At 42.1% G+C, this 20,973-nt stretch overlaps 1 protein-coding gene across 4 annotated transcripts in view; it reads right to left on the bottom strand.

Moving 5' to 3' along the window:
- Positions 1-20,973, bottom strand: part of LOC147022221 (protein sidekick-2-like) — a 676,300-nt gene that overhangs the window by 200,190 nt on the left and 455,137 nt on the right. For all 4 annotated transcript variants that reach the window (XM_085892916.1, XM_085892915.1, XM_085892914.1 and 1 more), the window contains 8 exons: positions 19,761-19,937; positions 17,310-17,446; positions 16,906-17,053; positions 15,410-15,550; positions 7,745-7,926; positions 7,115-7,230; positions 5,820-6,024; positions 3,046-3,144 (listed from right to left, as the gene is read on the bottom strand). In XM_085892916.1, coding sequence (XP_085749042.1) covers positions 3,046-3,144; positions 5,820-6,024; positions 7,115-7,230; positions 7,745-7,926; positions 15,410-15,550; positions 16,906-17,053; positions 17,310-17,446; positions 19,761-19,937 — 1,205 coding nt within the window. The remainder of the gene's footprint in view (positions 1-3,045; positions 3,145-5,819; positions 6,025-7,114; positions 7,231-7,744; positions 7,927-15,409; positions 15,551-16,905; positions 17,054-17,309; positions 17,447-19,760; positions 19,938-20,973) is intronic.

Genomic DNA, 20,973 nt, shown 5'->3' on the forward strand with positions numbered 1-20,973 from the left:
GGTAAATGAGGGACACCAACTATATTGAAAGTACCAGCTTTGACGCAGGTGTGGCCCATGTGTTACACAAGCAAATAACATCCCAACATGCTGAGGGTCATGTATAAAAATGCTGCACGGGCCTGGTTGTCTGTAATTATGGCTATCTTGGTGGCAAGAGGAGGCCTCATTGACTTTGAGGGAGGGGTGATTATTGAGGTGTGTTTGGCAGGAGCTTCAGTGACAAAGACAGCTCAGCTTGCTGATGTTTCATGAGCAATGTTGTCTAAGGTGATGTTGGCATGGAGCTCCGAGGGAGAGACCTAATCAGCAAAGGGTAACGGTGGGCGGAAGTGAATACTCTTCGATCGTGATATCCGTGCATTAATTGGAAGTGCAAGGCAAAGCAGGCGAGCAACTGCACATCAATTGACTATAAATTTCAATCTGAGGCGGGAGCAGCCAGTTTCATCAAAATGGTCCGCTGAGAACTCCACAGAGCAGAATACCATAATCGGGTCACAGTGCACAAACCGCTCATCACACCTGGCAATGCACATTTGCGAGTCTAGTGATGCAAAGAGCAGAGGCAATGGACTACTGAGCAGTGGAGAAATGCGATATGGTCAGATGAATCATCCTTTACCATGTTCTCCACAAAGAGACGAGTGCAGGACTGTGTGGCGCCAACTGAAAGAACTCTACAACCCTGAATGCTTGGTTCCAACAGTGAAGGGTTCCGGTGGTTCTGTAATGTTGTGGGAAGCATTTTTTGAGCTTGGTTTTGGTGAAATTATTCCCTTAGAAGGCAAGGTCAATGCCAATCACCACTTAATGGTACTGAGCGATCATCTTCACTCCGTGTCGCAGCATTTCCTTCCTGCCGGGGAGGGGTGTCTTCCAGGATGACAATACTTCCATCCACAGAGCAAATGTGGTCACCCAATGGTTTGATGAGCATGACACTGATGTTATCCAATTGTCATGGCCTTCTCAGTCACCATATCTGTACCCAATCGAGTATTTACGGGATATTCTGGAATGACACCTGAGACAACGTTTTCCACCTCCATCAAACAGGTATAAGTTGATTGACTATCTTGTGGAATAATGGTGCCGCATCCCTCTTCCAGAATTCCAGAGGCTGGTGGACTCCATGCCATGGTGCATGCAGGCCGTACTGGCTGCATGTGGTGGCCCAACACCCTATTAAGTGACTTTACATTGGTGCTTACATTTTTTGTCCACTACCTGCATATGTATATATGTATAATTTGTACACATTTTCATCAGAGGTGTAATAGATGCAATTACACATTTGCCGTCCGAATGGGTCCCAGGGCAATACTGAGTGTAGGACCCCCTTGATCCGGGCCCAATGCAAATATATTTTCTCAACAACCTATACGGAGGTTTCTGTATTTTCGTCGTCAGAAACACGGGGTGTTTTTAAAGGAAATTGTGGTGTTACTCACTTATTACTAGATGTAGATTTGTTGAACACAATTCAACCAGATGGTGCGTGTTGAACACTCCTGTGTTCATTGACGTCATTACGTCATTATCGTGACTGTAATTGTATAAATTGTTCCTACAGTAGAATATTTTATGAGGGAAGGTGTCATCGTCGACGGAAATGTAATGCCAAGGAATCACCCTGAGTGGTCTTGATGGAAATACAAAATAAAGTTGCCCCCAGCGTTTTATCATCACAAATAATCATTATAAGAAACCAAAAAAAATTGACAGAATAATTATGGGCCCCAATTCGGTCAGGGCCCAGGGGGTAGTTATTCCGCCTGCAAAAGTAAAAATAAAAAAATAAAATAAAATTGCCAAGTATGTTGGTCTCTTGGGTGGTCGCGAGACTACCCTTATTCTCAGTTTTTCCGTCTGTCTGTATGTTTGTTGGGTGGTCGCTAGAGTACCCTTATTTTCACTTTTTCTGTCTGTCTGTCTGTTTGTATGTAATGGACAGCTCTGGAGGCCAGAGAAGTCAACTGATTTTGATGAAACTTGACAGGTAGGTTCATACCAGGATCTAGTTCTATGCTTTTGAGCACCGTTGCTATGGACACCACCGTTGCCTAGCAATGGGACTTTGAAATTTTAGAAAAATCCTAAAAAATATATTTTTTCGAAAATCAAAAATCGGCTTCCAGGCTTTTATGCGCACTATAATCAACGTCTTTGTCAAAAAAATTGAGCCAGATCCGTCAAAAACTGTATGACTAGTATGCAATTATGTCGCGACCACCAATGTCGCCTACCGGCTTGTCTGTCTGTTTGTCAGACGATTTTTTGCCACAGTTTTCAACCAATCATTTTGAAAATTTTTGTGTGTGTAGGTGACCGGCCAAAGGTGGCAATGCTAAATTTTAGTGATTATCAGAATCCAGATCCAGATCTGAGAACTATTAAAGTGATTCTTCACCATTGAGAGACAGGGCCAAAAACGTTATATAAGCAAAATATCTCATAAAGTTAGAGATGGAGTCACACGAAACTTGGTGGACAAGTTGGGAGTGCAATGAGGTAGAATTGATTCAATTTTGGTGAAGATCCGAATCTATAACTGGACACAATAATTATTTAATTTTAAACTCATTCTTCACCATTGAGAGATGGGGCCAAAAACGATTCCATAGCCCGATATTTCAAAGTTATTGGGCTCGATATGTTCTCGTGGATCAGGCATTATGTGGCGGAGGTATGCACTCTACCATGTGCCCTTCCAGTTAATTTTGGAATGATACAGTGAAGTGTTTTGTTGGATTTTTACCCTTTTGATATAACTGACATGTAAATTGGGAACTTTTGGGTTGATTTTGAAAAATCAAGACAGAGGAGTTGCTTCGCATGGGTGTTCCTCATCATGAGGTCGAGAAAGTTCTGGAATAATTTACATTCTCTTAAAAACTTGCCTGGAGTTTACAGAGAAGAATTCTCAAACAGTAACAAGAAAAAAAACATCATGAAATAACATGAATTCTGCTGACAAAAAAAAATTATTCTTCAAGAAGAAATTAATCTTTTAATCGATTACTAAAAGCATGTAACACTCACCAAAAAGAATTCCATTTTTATCACGTGGCTCTTCCCAGATGATTTTCAATGACGTGTCCAGAATCTCTGAAAATCTTAAATTCCCCACTGGCCCAGGGACTGGAAGGTACAAACAAGATTTTTGAAACAAAAAAAGATCAATCAGACATCGGAGACTCTCACCAGGACTCGTTTTGTGTGGTGCCTGGGTGGTTTTGTGTGGTGTATTATGTGTGCTGTTTGTGTGATGGTGAAATTGGTTGAAATCATCCATAATGCAAGCATTAGCACATAATCATCAGAAATTTTTCCATCAGGAAGCAAAAGTAAATAAGCATCAGTTAGCACCACATTGGTAAAGCACCAACAAGCTTCTTTTTCCTCTTTTGGATGCAGCACAAGGCTGCAGGGCAGCATCATTGGCTAAGGGCATGGCTGTGCCACCGATGCAAATCCCTCTGTGGGTTCGGGCAGGAATTTGGCCAGAGTGCAGGTGACAGCTTGCCGACTCTTAGAATCAGCAAGTGGAAGTACGTAGTTTCTCCACAGTCGGCTTGCAATACCCTCTCTGACTACCACTGAGTGGCACAATAATGTTCACATCATGGTTCAGTTGAGGACAAACAAACTCGTGTTTTTTTGGTTTTATTACATCGATTATATAGAATTAATGAACCTGCTGTTCCAATGGTACGTAATTAATGGATGTACTCACTTTCCAATAGTACGAAATCAATGGACCTACAGTATTTACATTTTAATGGTACATAATTACAGACATACTCAGTCCCAATGGTACGTAATTAATAGACGTAGTGACGTTCCAAAAGTACATAAATTAGTAGATTGGACTCATGTTCCAAAAATATGTCATTAATTACGTACTCAAATTTCAATGGTACATAATTGTAGACATGTTCTGTTCCAATAGTACGAATGGTATTTAATAGACGTATTCACATTTCAATCGTATGTAATTGGTCGACATGCTGACGATCCAATGGCATGTAAATAATAGATGCACTCACATTCCAATACTGCAGTGTGTAATTAATAGACACACTCTTGTTCTGTTTGGACCGACAAACAAGCACAAACACGTGATTGTGCAGAACTACAAGGTATGAAAGTGTTGGAGCCGTACAATTTGAAAATAGCATTCCACAAACTGGGGAAGGTGAAAGTCTAACAGTCGACAAAATATTCAGGGATTCTGGGTTTGTGGCATGCCGGTACCATGAGAGCCCAATTACCACACTATACTCATGAGAGATGAACCAACGAGAGCAAAACAAAGCGCTGAACAAAAGATTTCGATGCGAACATTTTGTAATTCAAGTTGGCCGAAGTGTTCCCATCTAAGGAGATCAATAATTAATGCATGATGTCGACAACTCGGGTTCAAATCCAATACGCTGTATCGGTTTAACTATTATGTCATGCTAATACACTTATACTTCAATGAACAGTACATTGTTGTCTCCGAATGTCCTGGAAACGATGCACGTAAAAGCTCCTCCATGTGCCCGTTGAGAGTTAGTCAGTTGATCATTGCCCACAGCTGACTTCTCAATCTTTACATGCTCGGTCTATCTGCCTTCTCTATATATTAGGGCTCAATCCTACAAAATAAAAATTAAAAAAAATGGCCAAAATGAACTTTTCTTTTCGATCCAAGATCGAGCAAGACGACAGAGGGTATGAACTGACATTGGGGAAGTGGGGCAACAGTTGGACACAATAAGAAAGGGAGTGACGAACAGGAAAAGAGGAGAGAGGAGGGAAGGAAATACTGCAACCTGCGAGTGAGACGGTTGAGTTAGTAAGGGTTAATGGGAAGGATGACATGAGAGGATGGTGCACTGCCTGCTTGAAACCCTGGGAGGGAAAAATGGGATGGAACCGGCTTTTGAAAGGGTTCCACAGACAGGAGAGGTGAGGAAAAAAAAAGTGGAGGTGTGATGTCAGTCTGGATTTTGGGAGTTTAACCAGGAGGGGGTTTACTGCAAGAATGCATACATCCCATAGAGTTGTTGGGGAGGGTCAGATGCCTGAGAGCAGTGTGAGCGAGACCAGAGGAGGCGGTGAAGAACAGAGGCCACCGACCTGCCTTCGATATGAGAGCAGCAGACGTGTTTCGGCCTCATAATGGGAGCTTCCCACAATGTTGAGAGCCTTGCATACCACATAATCCAAGAGAGACAGACGTGATGCTGCGCCACCAGCCAATGGGCAAGAGGAGCCATTTCCATTGAAATGTTTTTAAGTATTAAACTCTTGTGAGAACATGGCTATCTATAAGCCCATACACTCTTGATATACCCTGCATTCACATTCATTATATTTAATAAGCTACATTTTCTCAGTAATTTATGAAATTATTTTCGGTGAGCATGGCTTGCATTTGCATTATTACGCGTGACAACTGAGATCAGGATGCAGTATCAGCATGAAGGGCTATTTGACCTTTCTCACGTCTGAAAGCTTGTATAGTGACTAATCCTGGAAGAGATTGCATCATACATCATTACACCCTATCTAGATAATGCAGATTCACTTGTAGTATGATCCGTGGAATCGAGTGCGGAGAGGATCGGAGTGGTTGATTCTTGATAATTTTGGTAGTCATCCAGCAACTCATATTCAAGCAACGTGCTTTACACTTTTACTCTGCAGGAATGAGAGAGGCTTTTTGTTTTTTGCTTTGGAAGGTATGTTGTTCCCTGGAAGGTGTACGTAAATGAGGGAACACTGTTGAAACGTTTTCAGCATGAAGGGCTTGCAAAAATATTCACCATCCTCAGCAGTGTGCAGACGGAGAGGTGGACTCCTCGGGCCATCGCCAGGCGTGGTAAAACACAGCACGGAAACATAATACTCCGTGAATTTTTTCAAGCCAGTAATCAATCCTTTCACAGGGCCCGGTTGGGTGGCTGGAGAAGGAGGAGGCAATATGCGAACCATCACCTCTTTTGGGGTTTCACTTCTCCAGGCAAGCAGCTGAAAAAAATGTTTCAAAGCAGGGTGGGAATGAATAAGGGGGTGGGAGGTGGGGGGGGTGAGGAGACGCAGGAAGGGGAAGATCAATATAATTGTAAAAACCAATAAAATTCTTGTCCATGTAACTATAATATTCATGGAGAAAGAATAAACAAAGCATGGCCCGATAACCTGGGGCTGTCAGTTCCAGATAGTGGACAAAAGATGGTGAAGGGGAATGAACGTGAGGAAATAATTCGGCAAAAATGGGGATGTAATGCGACCGTAGTGGTATTTGATTGGATTTGATGCAAGTACGAATGCACACATTTTGGTGAAGTGCTGAAGCACCGTTAATGAAACTATACACGGTCAACCCTTTTGTATCATCATCGGCTTTTATTCGTTGCTTCAGGGGCATTTAAGAAGAAATTGTTTCCAAGTGGGAACAGCCTAATCAGAGGAAATTACCTTCACAGACAGGTACAGTTCACTCCTGGATGTGAGGCTCGAGTGGCAATTCATCACTGTGCTTACTCGTTATGTTGTCATTGAAAAGCGAAAGGGCAGCAAATGGTCGAAAAGGCCATTGGTTCACGAGACGGGCCAACTTCGCGCCTGTACCTTGAGAGGTCTTTTACAGGAAAGGTGTGCTTTGGCAATGCCATTTGAATTTCCTTTACATCTCTTTTTCATTCAAATTAGAAAGCCATTTTTAATTAACTCACCATCCTTACGGTCATTACAGCATTTGTTCAAACAGCTGCGTACTGCCTCTCAAATCAAGAAAGTCACTCGGAACCGCCGTTTGTCCCAATTCCAGATTTCTTGCATTGTGATTTGTCCGATTTTTTTTTTCCTTTTTCAGCCAAAATAATTTCACAACATGCAAATTCTGAAGGATTGCTCAGTAATCTAACTGCTGCAGGTGCTATGCAAATTGTTTGATAATAACTTTGCCCAACTCAAAGTCAATTATTCTTAATGATGCTGGGAGTTGAGGGGGAGAGAGAGCTTTTCAGGTGCTCAGTGGGAATGAAAAAAAAAAGATGGTTTGAGGAGCACGGGGGGGGGGGGGTGGGGGGGGATAACATGGCATCATTGGCCACACCTTGTAACCTTGGACGATTCCATAAATGAGACTGCGTCGAGGAGGGTACCAGCGCAGCCGGAGAGTGGTGGAATTGACTGCTTGGGCCTGCATCCTCTCTGGAGCTGCTTTGGGGACTGGGAGAAAGAGATGGAAATTAAAGCGGTTAGCGCATGTCACCATGACAGCCCTTCAGCAAAGGAAATTTGCCCAAATTGTGTCAAAGATGACTGCGGCCTGGAGGATTGCTGGAATGGGAATAAGAGGGCCTGCGGCAGGTTGGTATAATAAAAAAAAGAAAAAAAAATCTGTGCTGGTGCATTTTGAAAGCCTTTCTCAAGGTTCGAATGCAATGTGTTTGGGTGGCTTTGAAAGTGGCAAGACATGAACTCAATGAACCAAAGCGGCAAATTTCAGAGTCAGGAATAATTTTAAAATGGACCATCAATGACAAAAGCGGCATAAAAACGAGTGTGATTGAAAGAGCAGACCACACATTTATCTGCGACCACACACATGCACTACAATTGATTCTCTGATTTTTCTGGTCTGATTTTTCTGATCCGTCGGCCACTGGACTTTTACACGGCAACATGAAAAACAAATGAGTGAAAGCGTTTGAAGGTCATTTAATAAATTATAGGACAATACCTCCTTCGTGCGTGCGCTCGGTCACTGCTGCACAGTAGGGACCCAAACCAGCGGCATTGTAAGCGGCAATCTCCACATCATAGCTCGTCCATACGTTGAGGTCTTCCAGTCGGAAGCTCATAACATCCGGGTTTGGGACGTTTTTATACAGATAGTCCGACGGAAGACCCGAAAGGCGGTACCTGAAGATGGAAGACAAGGGCAAAAAATTGGCCGCATAAAGAGGAGATTTTGAGCGCCATTTTCTCTGGAAGACAAGAGCTGCGTTGTTGCACGAATCATCCTTACGAGGGTTAAACATTAAGGCCAAATAACTCAAAGATAAACGACTCATCATCAGTCAAGGATCAATTTATAATGCATGTATACGAGACTCCAGCTCAGTCTGCAGGCAAATTATCTGCCTTCGAAAAGTTACAACGTCTTGCAATCCATTAAATAATTGTGAAAACAATTTGTTCATGTTCAAACACTCTTCCAAGTGATGTCATTACGAGTTGGCTGCGTTATCATCTTATCATGCCTGCATCTCAGTGGCTCAGAAACAAGGACATGTGATTGGTTTTTATAAGACGTGGCATCATCTATTTATTATGTAGACAAGGCAGGGGCAGTAAAGGGGGCTGAGGGGGTGATGGAGGGTGGATTGGGTTCGGCTTATACTTGGTGCGGACGGAGCAGGAAAGGTGATTGAGGGTTTTGAGGTTGAGGAGAATCTGCATATGCCCGTATTCTTATCATTAATATACATTTACATTTAATTATTTTCCAAAATTTTTGAGATTACTTTCAGTTAAATGATGGTTGTCGTATTTCAGCAGATATTGTTTCTCTTAACCCCAAAATAACGTGTTATTTATATTAACTGTGTACTATTCAAGTTATTTTGTTAGTTTAATTACTGGGAAGGGAGGACGAGAAAAATGGAGGAGGAGGTCAAAAAGCTCATCGGCTTATATATCATGTCATATCATGGTTTCTGCCCATGGGACATTGGTCCATCATCAATTGATAATCAACATTGCAATGCTATTCTTACCATAAAAAAGAAACCGCAACAACTACCTACTCTGATAACAAACGTACACATTCCACATCCACTTCAGCAATGCAACTTGATTATAAAATAGAGTAATTTTGCGTAGTTGCAAAAATAATTGCATTTTTCATTTTGTGACCCATCCGTGCATCGAAACCATTTCATATCTCTAACAACGCTGACATGCAAAATGCTATGTATATGTGCAGGAATGGGGGGAGGGGGAGGGGGCAGCTGGCAAGGTACCTTAGAGCAAGGTACACTCACTTTTGAGCTGTCTAGCCTCTGTAGGAATTTCGGCCTAGCTATGAAGTGTCAACCTGGTGTTTCGCATGCAGGTCGATACATCGGTGCGTCGTCCATCAGATGGAGATTCACCGGAGGACATGCTGTTGAGAGTACCGGAAGTAACTCACCTGCTCATCATGAAAAACACTGTGGAATCTTTAAAGTCCACCAACTAACATCAGCAGACAGGGCACCCGGCTTAATATCCATCCGATGGATGCAGGTGCACTTCATGATGGAATGCCCCGGCTACACCATTCAACGACGAAAAGTCGGGAATCAAACGCAAACGAGACAGCTCAAGCACAAGTGAACTACCACTGCAACATCTTGTCGGACATAACGAGTTATTTTCCAATTGAACATCACAATTATAAGATGCATATTTATGATAATGTAGTGGAAAAAAAATACCGTAAAGTGTTGCATCCATAATGGGAGACCTGTGATCAAATTTATGATGTTAATTTTTCCAATTTGGTTGATGTAAAAACTGCAAATAAGCTTATCCTATTATGCTCTCAGACAAAATTATCGAAGTGACGATGAGCTATTTACAATGTAATTGTGTTTTATGGAAAAGAAACAGCTGCTTATGCAAGATTTTATGAAAGGAAGGCAAATAACAGAGTAAGAAAGGAAAAAACAAGAAGCAGGGATTTTCAATATGCAGTGAAATTATGTCCATGTGTTGTGAATGCCTTTGGGGTCGGACAGCGAACATGGTAATCACAGATCATAGTCAAAATTACTCACGGATCACGGATCATAGTCTATCTTTTTCTCTTCCTCTGAGTAATACTCACAAACAACAGACAACGAGACTGCTGGAGGTGGTGATCGAAGACGAGGCATTAAGATGGTGGAGATGCTCTTGAATCAGAGCAATGGGAACTGAATGTAAAATCATTGGCTATTGTTTATCAAAAGAGGTCTATGGCCCCAAAGCATCAATAACTCTCCAGCAATGGTCACCTATTATAAAATAATGCAGGGTGTATGTGTGTGTGTGTGTGTGTGTGTGTGTGTGTGTGTGTGTGTGTGTGTGTGTGTGTGTGTGTGTGTGTGTGTGTGTGTGTGTGTGTGTGTGTGTGTGTGTGTATATATATATAGTGAGTAAAAAGTAGTGCCGATTTCTGTTTTTTCAGCTGTCAGATTATTTCTGGGAAGTAATGTTGTTCATAATTGTCTTGCAGATTATTAATTTTCGTAATCTATTTATTTTTGATTTTGTTTTGCAGGTTATTGCTGTGAGTTTGGAAAGTTACTGAATTTGCACCAAATTGAACCATGAATTACCTTTCAATGAAGCAACACATTGTGGCCGTGAAACATTACTACAAATGTAATGAACAACCAACGATGGCGACACGCCGTTTGGCACAGGAATTTGATATTAACCCACCTCAGGGAAGAAACATACGATTGATTGTCAAGAAATCTGAAGCAACAGGGTCGGTAGCCACTGCAATGAAGTCCGGTCGCCCAAAAACGGCAACAAATGTAGCTGAGGCTGAAGAAGCCATCAGAAGACTGGAACAAAGTCCGCAAAAGTCAACTCTCCGTTTATCTGCAGAGTTGGAAGTGAGCCAATCAAGTGTTATCCATATCCTTCACCAGAAAAAATGGAAACCTTACATTCCACGCTTACTGCATGCCCTTCATGATGGAGATGACGACCGCCGTCTTCAATTTTGCGAAGAGTTCTTAGCTAAACTTCACGAAGAGGACACAATGCGAGACAACATCTGGTGGTCAGATGAGAGGTTTTAAGCTTAATGGCACAATTAACAGACACAATTGTGTCTACTGGGCTGCGAATAACCCAAGAGTGACGGTTGAGAAGGAGGTAAATTTACCTGGAGTGACGGTTTGGGCAGCCATGTCTCCATTAGGGATAATTGGACCCCTTTTCTTTGAGGGATCTGTCACTGCAGAAATTTACCTGGATATGCTGCAAACCTTCTTTTGGCCCAGGGTACAAGATCAGGACTGTTATTTCCAGCATGATGGAGCTCCACCTCTTTATGGACGTTATGTTCGTCAGTGGCTTGATGAAAACTTCCCCAAAAAGTGGATCGGCCGCCGCGGTCCGATCGAGTGGCCGGCACGCTCCCCAGACCTTACACCTCCAGATTTCTTTCTTTGGGGGCTCATGAAAGACCTTGTTTATCGTGAAAAGCCTATAAAACCATTCAGGAATTGAAGGCTCAAATCACTGCAAAGTTTGAGGAAATTGATATCGAACTCTGCAGACATGTGTGCCGCTCTGTGCCTGCTCGGCTGCAATTGTGCATCGATGACGAGGGAGGGAACTTTGAAAATTGCAAGTAAAACAGCTTGGTACAGTTCCGTAATAATTTTTTTCTTGAATAAATCGTTAGATAAACATGTCATTCATTTATTTCTACCTTCTTGTACACTGTAATACAAATGGCAAACAAACAATCAACTGACAGAAATCGGGCGCTACTTCTGACTCACCCTGTATATATATATATATATATATATATATATATATATATATATATATATATATATGTATATATATATATATATATATATATATATATATATATATATACACACGCACACACGCGCGCACACACACACACACACACACACACACACACACACACACACACACACACACACACACACACACACACACACGGACGCGTCACACACACATATACAGGAACGCGTCACACACACATATACAAGAACGCGTACACACACGCACAATGAGCTTTATACCCTGCACTTAAATGTTGACAAAAAACAATCATCCTGGTAGTGATGCATCATTATGTGTATGTGTGTGTGTGTGTGTGTGTGTGTGTGTGTGTGTGTGTGTGTGTGTGTATGTGTGTGTGTGTGTGTGTGTGTGTGTGTGTGCATGTATGTATGTATGTGTGTGTGTGTGTTTGTGTGCATGTATGTATGTGTGCGTGTGCATGTGTGCATGTATGTATGTGTGTGTGTGCGTGTGCGTGTGTGTGTGTGCAGGAGTGTGCATGATGCCCTACAAATGGATTCCTCTGCCAGCATGATAAGCATGAGCCCTCTGCCAGCACTTGCCATTGATAGACGTTCAATATCCTATGGTGTCTTTCGTGAAGAGGGAAGTCATGGTGTCTTTGGTACCTTGAACATTTTACAAATTTCTGCCCAAACCATTTGCAGTCGAATGTCAGGCCTGGCTAAAATAGATCGGAAAAGACTTGAGGCACAAGTATACTCAGCGGCCAACGTGGAAAGGTATGAAAAATTCTAGCCGTTAAAGTAGTCGTAGTGGTAGCAGTAGTAGTATACACATAACCCACAGATGTATGCAGGTATATCTGATAAGCTGTTTGCGTGAATTACTCTTATTGTTATAAGTCCCTTTCCGGTTTCACCAGAGTGGACTATATGTTTGCTCTCTGTCTGTCCGGCCATCTCACCTGTAGTTTTTCAGACTTTTTCCCCATATGCTTTTACATATTCAACTGAAACTTGGTACATGGCTTTATAATGATAAGGTACAGAACCAGTTCGAGTTTCAGGGAGTTTCATCAACTTTTTCACAGAGTTATGCCATTCTTGGACTTAGAAAATCTCACATCAGTTGGGGACATGTATTACAAAACATCTCTCGCTCCTGTTATTACTATTTCTCAACTTGTGTAAATTTCAATAATACTGAATTTGGGAAAACTCTCCATATGATACAACTGGATTTGAGTGACAAAATAAACATGGCGACTTCATTTGGGAGGATTAATCGAAAGAGAGATTCACATATTTAGAACATACACATCAAACTGCCATTAATTATAAATTCCAGGTGTAAAATTGTGAATGGGTGGCTCTGCTGCCGATTGCCAATACGGTCCCTCCATAGGTCATCATGATGGAATTTGGAATTTCGCCAAGGCACCAGCACACAATGGTCTGCTCTTTGAGAAAGTTATCGTGGAGTCATTATCAGCCACAAGCAAGAGAAAGGAAACAATAGCTAGCTTCATGTTCCATCTGAAAGAATTGTTTACTCTATGATGCAATGACCTCCATGTGAAGCTTCATTTTGACAGTTTCTGCTCAAATCTATCAGACACAAATCAAATTCAGATTGGGCAAGTCCAAGATTGGGAGTACGTCTCCCCCCCCCCCCCCCCGAGCGACCGGTTGTGTCTAAAATGGCGATAATCATCAATGAATGTACATCTGAAAAAGTGTAAATGTAAATAACAGAAATTGTCACGATGTTTCATTTTTGGTTGGCTCCCAACTGAGTAGCAAACATAGACATTGAAATGCAATATCGTTTGTGATAAGCAACCATGCAGAGGAGGAAAACATCTCTCCCTTGGGTATATGGTGGAGTATGTGAATTGTGGATTATTCCAATTGTGATTTATCATTACCTCCTCTGTTGAACGTGGACGGAGGTTGTGTTTTCACCCCTGTCTTTTCGTGTGTCTGTCTGTAAATAGGATATCTCAAAAAGTTAATCATGGATTTGGATGGAACTTGGTGGACAGGTTGGGTGTGTGACAAGAACAAATCAATTTGATTTTGGTGAAGATTCGGATCTAGATACGGGAATTTATTACGGATTCCTCATCATTGTAAGATACGGCCAAAACAACAGATAACATGATATCTCAAAATGTTATGGAGGGATTCGGACGAAACTCGGTGAGCAGGTTGGGCGTGTGAAAAGGAAGAATTGCTGAGATTTTGTTGAATATCCGGATCTGGACGCGATAATTTTTCAGTGCTTCTTCACCATTGAAAGATATGGCCAAAAATTATAAAGAGCGTGATGTCTCAAAAATTTATGTGCGGATTCAAACTAAAATTGGTGGATTTGTTGGCTGTGCAACAAGGAAGAATTGCTTAGATTTTGGTGAAGATCCAGATCTGGATATAAGAATTTTCCAGTGCTTCTTCACCATTGACAGAGATGGCTATAAGTGAAATATAGCGTGATATCTCACAAATTTACGGACGGATTGATACTAAATTTGGTGGATATGTTGGCTGTGTGACAAGGAAGAGTTGCTTAAATTTTGGTGAAGACCAGAATCTGCACATGAGAATTTCATTAATTTCAAAATTGGGTCTTCATACTTGAGAGGAGGAGGAGATTGAGACCATACTCTGTGCAGAGCGTTGCTGCTGCTTAAGCAGTCTCCTTGGCTATTGGACACAATCCTGGATGGGTCACCACTCCGACACAGGATACCAGCAAGCCAGCACTTATTTTGCCGACCTCAGAAGGATGACAGGCTGAGTCAACCCCAGCTGGTATTAATTCAACAACTGAGCGGGAGTTGAACTCAGGACCCTCGGATCCAAAGCCCGCCACCCCAACCATTAAGCCAACACCAGGCATAACATACTTGAGAGACGGGGCCAAAAACGATACATAGGATGACAATTCAAGAAGTAATGGACGGGTTATGAAAAAACTTGGGAGACGAGTTAGGTAGGTGACAAGAACAAGGCAAATTGATTATGATTGAGATGAAGGTCCGGATGCAGATCGAGCCTATCCGTGGGATACAAAACGTAAACTGTTCAGCCTGGCAGGGGTATGCACTCTACCGTGTGCCGTTCTCGTTGATTTTGTTTCGATCGTCCTTAAATAGGCTGTGCCATCACCATCTCGTTCTGCCCCTCGTACCAGCTCATGACCTCTACTATTTTCATTCACTTTATCTCCCACAAACTCCATCCTAGTGTGTCATGTATAAACTTTTTATGCTTTCTTTTTCCTCTCAATTTGCCTGTTTGTCTTGTCCATTTGGACCTCCTATGTCCATCCCTTGTTAGACGAGCCTGGTGTGTTGGCGTAGTGGTTAGGGCAGCGGCTTGGGATACAAAAGGTCCTGAGTTCAAGCCCCGTTGAGCCACTGAATTAATACATTAGGGGGTTGACTCAGCCTGTCATCCTTCCGAGGTCGGCGAAATGAGTACCAGTATACTGGGCCGGTGTATACCCCGGTTAAAAATAGGTGTACCATATCCCTCTGTGTCGTAAGAGGCGACCAGGGTTGCGTCAGGAAGGGCATCCGGCGTAAAACATGTGCCAAATCACTATGCGGATCATACGGATGATCTGCTGTGGCAACCCCTAACGGGAGCAGCCGAAAGAAGAAGAAGAAGATGTCCATCCCTTGTTAGTCTCTACTTCTCTGCCCCCAATGTTAATGCAATGACCACACATTCATCATTTTCCAGTTGCGCCATGTCTCGAGCATATCAGATCAGAGCTACTCTGTCCAATGAACATATCAGCTGCTCTGACCCGCCAATCGTAGTGTTTTATGATATTATGCTAAGCCCACCTGATTAAATATCCCTTCAAGACACCATTCCATTGGATTTCGGGTGGTGGTTGCCACAGCAGGGCAATCGTTTGGTTTGTCTGCCCAGAAGCTAGCAGATTCAGAGGAGAAGCATCAGGTGGTTCTTCAGGCAACACCGTCCTATAACAGCAACAAAAACAGCCGGGGTTCATCTGGATTACAATTCTCAATAAGGCGGCAGCATGTTCTCACCCCACAAATGTAAAGATACATTAAACAGTTCCAAGTTAAGTAACAGCTCACTTGGACTAATCACACATTAGCAGAACTGCCAGACACTTGAGTGCCCAAACCAGCTTAAGGAGCAGATCAGATGCTGGATTGGGGCAGATGGTATGGTCTTCAGATACATTAAGTTTAATTTTGATGTGCACATAACACTAATGTTTTGCAACAATTATGTTTATTAAGCTTTAACATTTATCGCATGCACGATTAAACATGACAAACAGTAAACATTCTGGCATGTACTCAAACATAAATTTGCAACGGAAATGAAATAAACAGATAAAAAGAAACAAGCAATGTACAGTTGTGATCATATATAGTTCATATCACGATAACACTCAAATACCATTGTTTTATTCCAAGCACTACAATTTCTCATCTTTCTGCATGCCTACGCCTGCCCCCCTCCTTCATCCCCGAACTCATAACCCCCACTTCCAACTCCAAGATATCCTACAGAATCCCACCATCCTTCAAATGACCCATATCATCAAGCCATTTACTGTGAACGCCTCTCCTGCAATTAAAAAAAGAAGATAATTGGGGTGATGTAAAAATTGAATCAAATAATACCTAGTTCCGTTTAACGGACTTGTCTCAACTGTCAAAAGGTAGGCAGGCAATGGAGTATGCTGATAAAAAATCACAACGCTTTCATAATCACTGCCATGAGATATACCTGAATCTCCCTGACAACAAAGGAAAGAAGAGAAGACAACACGGATGGACATCGTGGGACGAGGCACACAAATCAGGAGTATGCAAGGCGAGAAGGTATACTACAAAATCTGAAGCCAACAAACTGATTTTGACTTTCAACGTTCCAAACAGAGAATCGAAGCCCAATGCAAACAAGGTTCACCGATGCATTACTTTTTGCCCCCCAATATTATTCTCAAGGTTCTAAACAAATTGGATCTAAATGGTGAAGTGTGTGGCCGACGGCAACTTCAGTTATCTCAGATTTAAATCAAATGAGCATGTTGAGTGCAAAAGCAGCAACGGAGTCAACAAAGTCAATACGACATGGAGAATAGGTGGGAGAGAGAGAGATGGGCATTAGTAATCTGGTCCCTATAATTGCCATCAGAATTAAATTACATGCCCTGGAAAGGCCAGGAGATAATTAGAAGGAATGTGGTGGGAGGAAGCCCCAAGAAGCCTGTTTTAGTACCCAAGGAGAAGTTGGAGTAAAAAGAGGAGACAATGCGTGGGAGCTTTGTTTGGTCGTTCTTGGACACTCTCACCTGTCTGTTTCGCTGCTGGGCTCCCCAGCTCCGACTCCATTAACACCAGTTAGGCGGAAGTGGTAGCTTTGTGCTGGTGCTAGACCCCTGAGTGTCAAATTGGTGAGTGCTGGGGCCACATCAGACCGCAAAATTATCCACGGAGATCCTGTAGGAAGGTCTGGATGTTGGATTTTGATCTGAAAACTTCAGATTGATATGAATTGCACAAGGTAAAACATCTTTGATGATCAAAACATTTCATACATGGAGATTTTAAAGGCAAACAACTGCCTTTTTGGTGGGAGGATGAATGGAAGTGAAGTATGCATTCGGAAAATCCTTAAGTAATTCAGCAAAATATTGAGAAAATATAATTGTATCCAATACATGAAATGATTTTAAGGTGATGTAAATGGGCGAACCATTTTCAGATGCTTCCAAGATGTAACGCAGCAGTGGGGTGTTTCCATCATAGCCGGAGAGCCAGGAGATATCGATGGAGCGAGCTTCGCTTGAGCCAAGTCGAGCTGAGACGCTTCGTGGAGCATGTGGGGCCTCACTTTGGGAACAAATAGACAGATGGTGGTGGCTGGTTAGTGATTCGTTCTATAGAGGAACTTACTCAGCTCCATGGGATGAGTCACAGCATATGGCTCATTGTTATAAAGGTACTTTTCAAAAATTGAAATCATAGTCACATGTTCCATTGCAGTGTTCTTTTTGATGGTGATCGATAGTCGTGGCCTGTGAAGATTTTTCGCAGCATTTATTCATTTTGGGGGAATAAGATCCTCCTTTCTATTCATCTTGTATAAAGAATGATGTATTCCTCATTTCCCCATGCACATGAGGCGTAAAGTGGGGTTAAGCAATTGGTTCACTTCTGTCTGTCTGTCTGTCTACAAACGTCAGTTTATGATCGGGAGAACTTGATTTGAATTGAATGTTAAACTTTGAACATGAATTGGAAAACAAACCTCGAGTTCAGCAGCATTTTGGCTCTTATTTCATCCCGATCGTACATGCGGAGAGAGGAGTGAGATATTTTCTACTCTGCCTATCTGGCAGTACAACAAAATTGAAAATCATTTCCAACAGGAAACTTACTGTTTTTGAAGACGTCATAAAGGACATAAACAACAGGCACGAAAGAACTAAAGTAACATATTAGGTGGAGTAAAAGATGCTGCATCAACAGCAGTAAAAAAATAATTTTCTACAACTCTTACAACCTTCACTGTATTTTAATTGAATTATATCCTTGAACACTGGAGAACATGAATCACCTTGGCACTTTAAAAAACCCTTCTGTTTAGCATTACTTGGCCAAAATATTAGGGCATTTTACGTCATCACGACCAACCAAATTTTCCGCTTATAGACCCCCATCAATGTCATTTCTCAAGACAGCGTGGGTTATGGTGTTCTGTGAACTCTCCGGTTAACAACGTGAAGAGCTGATACTACAGTATCTCATCGTGGATGGTGTTTAAATATGGTTTGAACAACATGGAGATCTGATATTATGGAATCTCTTGAATGATGTTATTATATCATGTGTAGAAGTGTGGCAGTACATTTTTGTTTTTAAACTTATTTTGAGCAAAAAATATTTCCATTGAGAAGATATTAATGACCTTTTATTTCATAAATTGATTTTTTTAATCAATCACGACGAAATAATTTATCATTACGTTTGTCTTTTAATTTCCATTTGTCTACTTCGACTTGTTTACTCCATTTTTCACACTTATCTGTGTAATCTTGATTTGCCTGTGTTCTGCCCCAATATTAGTGCATTGACCTATCACCCTGCATCGCCCAGCTCTTCCATGAACCTGAACCTCATATTAAAAAAACAAACTGGTCTTGACGTAAACGTTTGGCAGCCAGGTAGCCAATGATGCAGGACTGACACCAAGTTTGCGATTCCAACATAGCCAAATTCAGCCCACGTCATTGGCTAACTGAGAAATCAAGTGACGACCGAAAACACACAACCACTTTTGGATTTAGTGGATAAATTTCCCAAATACAGTATTTCATTTGGTGCAATACATTCCTTTCCATTTCATAATCAAAGGCCAACATTATTCAGGCCATTTAAATCTGAACGTCTTTGGTGTTTGAAAGGTTGGCTTGTGTGTTGAATTGGTGCAGTTCATTCGGCCACATAAAATTGTCAGCAGAGAATTCTGGACAAAGCCCCGGCGTGAATGCTCTCGTGAATGTGCAAGCATTTATCTTAACCGGCACAGTGCAACAAATGAAACTCAGTCAATCAAGCAGTCAATAAACCATGCCCGCTGTGGCTGCAAACAACATGAATAAATTAACGCACAAATCCGGGCAGCTGTAGAACAAAACAAAATAATAATAAAATGAAGCCTTTAACTGGGCACTGGGCAATTTGGTTTCAACGCAACACTTACGGCGAGCTGTGGCACCAAAACGGTAAGATAACATTCTCGTTAAAGCCAATGACCACATCCCAGGGTATGAATCTGGACCTTGATGGGAATGGGACAATCCCCAGTGTACATGCTTTCTGCCAGGCGTTTGGCCTGGTATCTCACATGGGATTTGCGAACTGTTGTAAGGACAACAGCAATGGTGGCTCGCACTGACTTTGGAAGTAATCTCTGAGGTGTAAGGGATTTAAAACTTGTTCTGACTTGTCAGCTTTGCAGGTATCTGAGCAACAAGCTTTCACGCTTGACCGTAAATGGCCGCATCGGTTATTGCATCAACGTCGATCTGCTGAAAAATACACCGTTTCTCTCAAAATCGTGCAGGAAGGAAAATGGAATGAACACATTACTCCAGCTATGCAGTCTCTACCCCCATGTGGTTGTGCGGTCCAGGCAACTCACCGGACATCCACCCGTGCTGACTTGGAGTCATTGCCGGCAGTAGAACGAACGTGGCAGTTGTAGATGCCGATGTCTGCAGACCAGGTTCGCGTGATGTGCAGTGAACCGTCTGAATCCAAAGAGTAGCGTGGGACTAATTCGGGTTCCACTGCCACACCGTCCTTCTCCCAGTCAAACCTAAGGTGTGACGACATCCATCTCACTTAGGTGCGAAATTTGCACGGCGCACCCATCTGAGACACACTCTCATGTATGTGCAACCGATATTGCATCACATTCACATTTACTTTTCATGCTTTTATGCGAGTTACAGATTGTATTTCTCACCCCCTCTCAACCCCCACCCATATAAAAGTTTGTTTTACATTGCTTTTTCTGGTAGACTGCTGCGCTGCTTGTCGGAATAAAATGCTTGCACTGTTATTCTCACATGGGGAAAGCGGTTAAATTGTGCCGGAAGTATCAGACGTTTCGCAGTGGGGAATAAGACGAGGTTCAGAGAGAGGGGATTGAAAACGATTTGCTGTAGTAATTGTCAGCTTCAAATATAATCAAAGTGCCCAAAGGACTCCATGATTTTGTTCACAGGCTCAGCTAGTGACATGCTTGTTAACGATTTATTGGTTTTCAGGTTCAAATCCTGATCACTACAAAATGGGTCACATTTTGCGACTTGATGAATGCATTTCCTTTTATGACATTGATCGTAAAGTGAGCTAAGATAACCCCTCTCCACGACCACCGTGTACATAAATAACACACACACACACATACACATACACATACACATACACACACACACACACACACACACACACACACACACACACACACACACACACACACACACACACACGTCATTTTACTCCACATACTGAAAATTTTATTTTGAAAGTGCCCCCTATAACGTCAGGGGCAAGGATTTCTTAGTGTGGATGTTCAGATTAATGAGGAGGTTATATATGGGGACTCTCCCACTTTTCTCCACTAATACATTCAATCGCATCATGAACCATGCTCTACGCAGAGCGTTGGTGCCGCCGAAGCAGTTTCTTTGGCTAGGGTTTACAATCCTGGATGGCTTGCCACTAGACAAAGTAAGTCAGGGCAAGAATTTGGAATTTGGCCAAAGTACCGGCGATAGCTTGCCTACTCTTCATGAAGGACTCTGTGGGATCTTTAACATCCACCGACTAGTTCCAGTAAGACAGGA

This window comes from Eptatretus burgeri, chromosome 8 (assembly GCF_056783735.1).
Source record: "Eptatretus burgeri isolate ZD-2024b chromosome 8, Ebu_testis_v1, whole genome shotgun sequence".
NCBI classification, from domain to species: domain Eukaryota; kingdom Metazoa; phylum Chordata; class Myxini; order Myxiniformes; family Myxinidae; genus Eptatretus; species Eptatretus burgeri.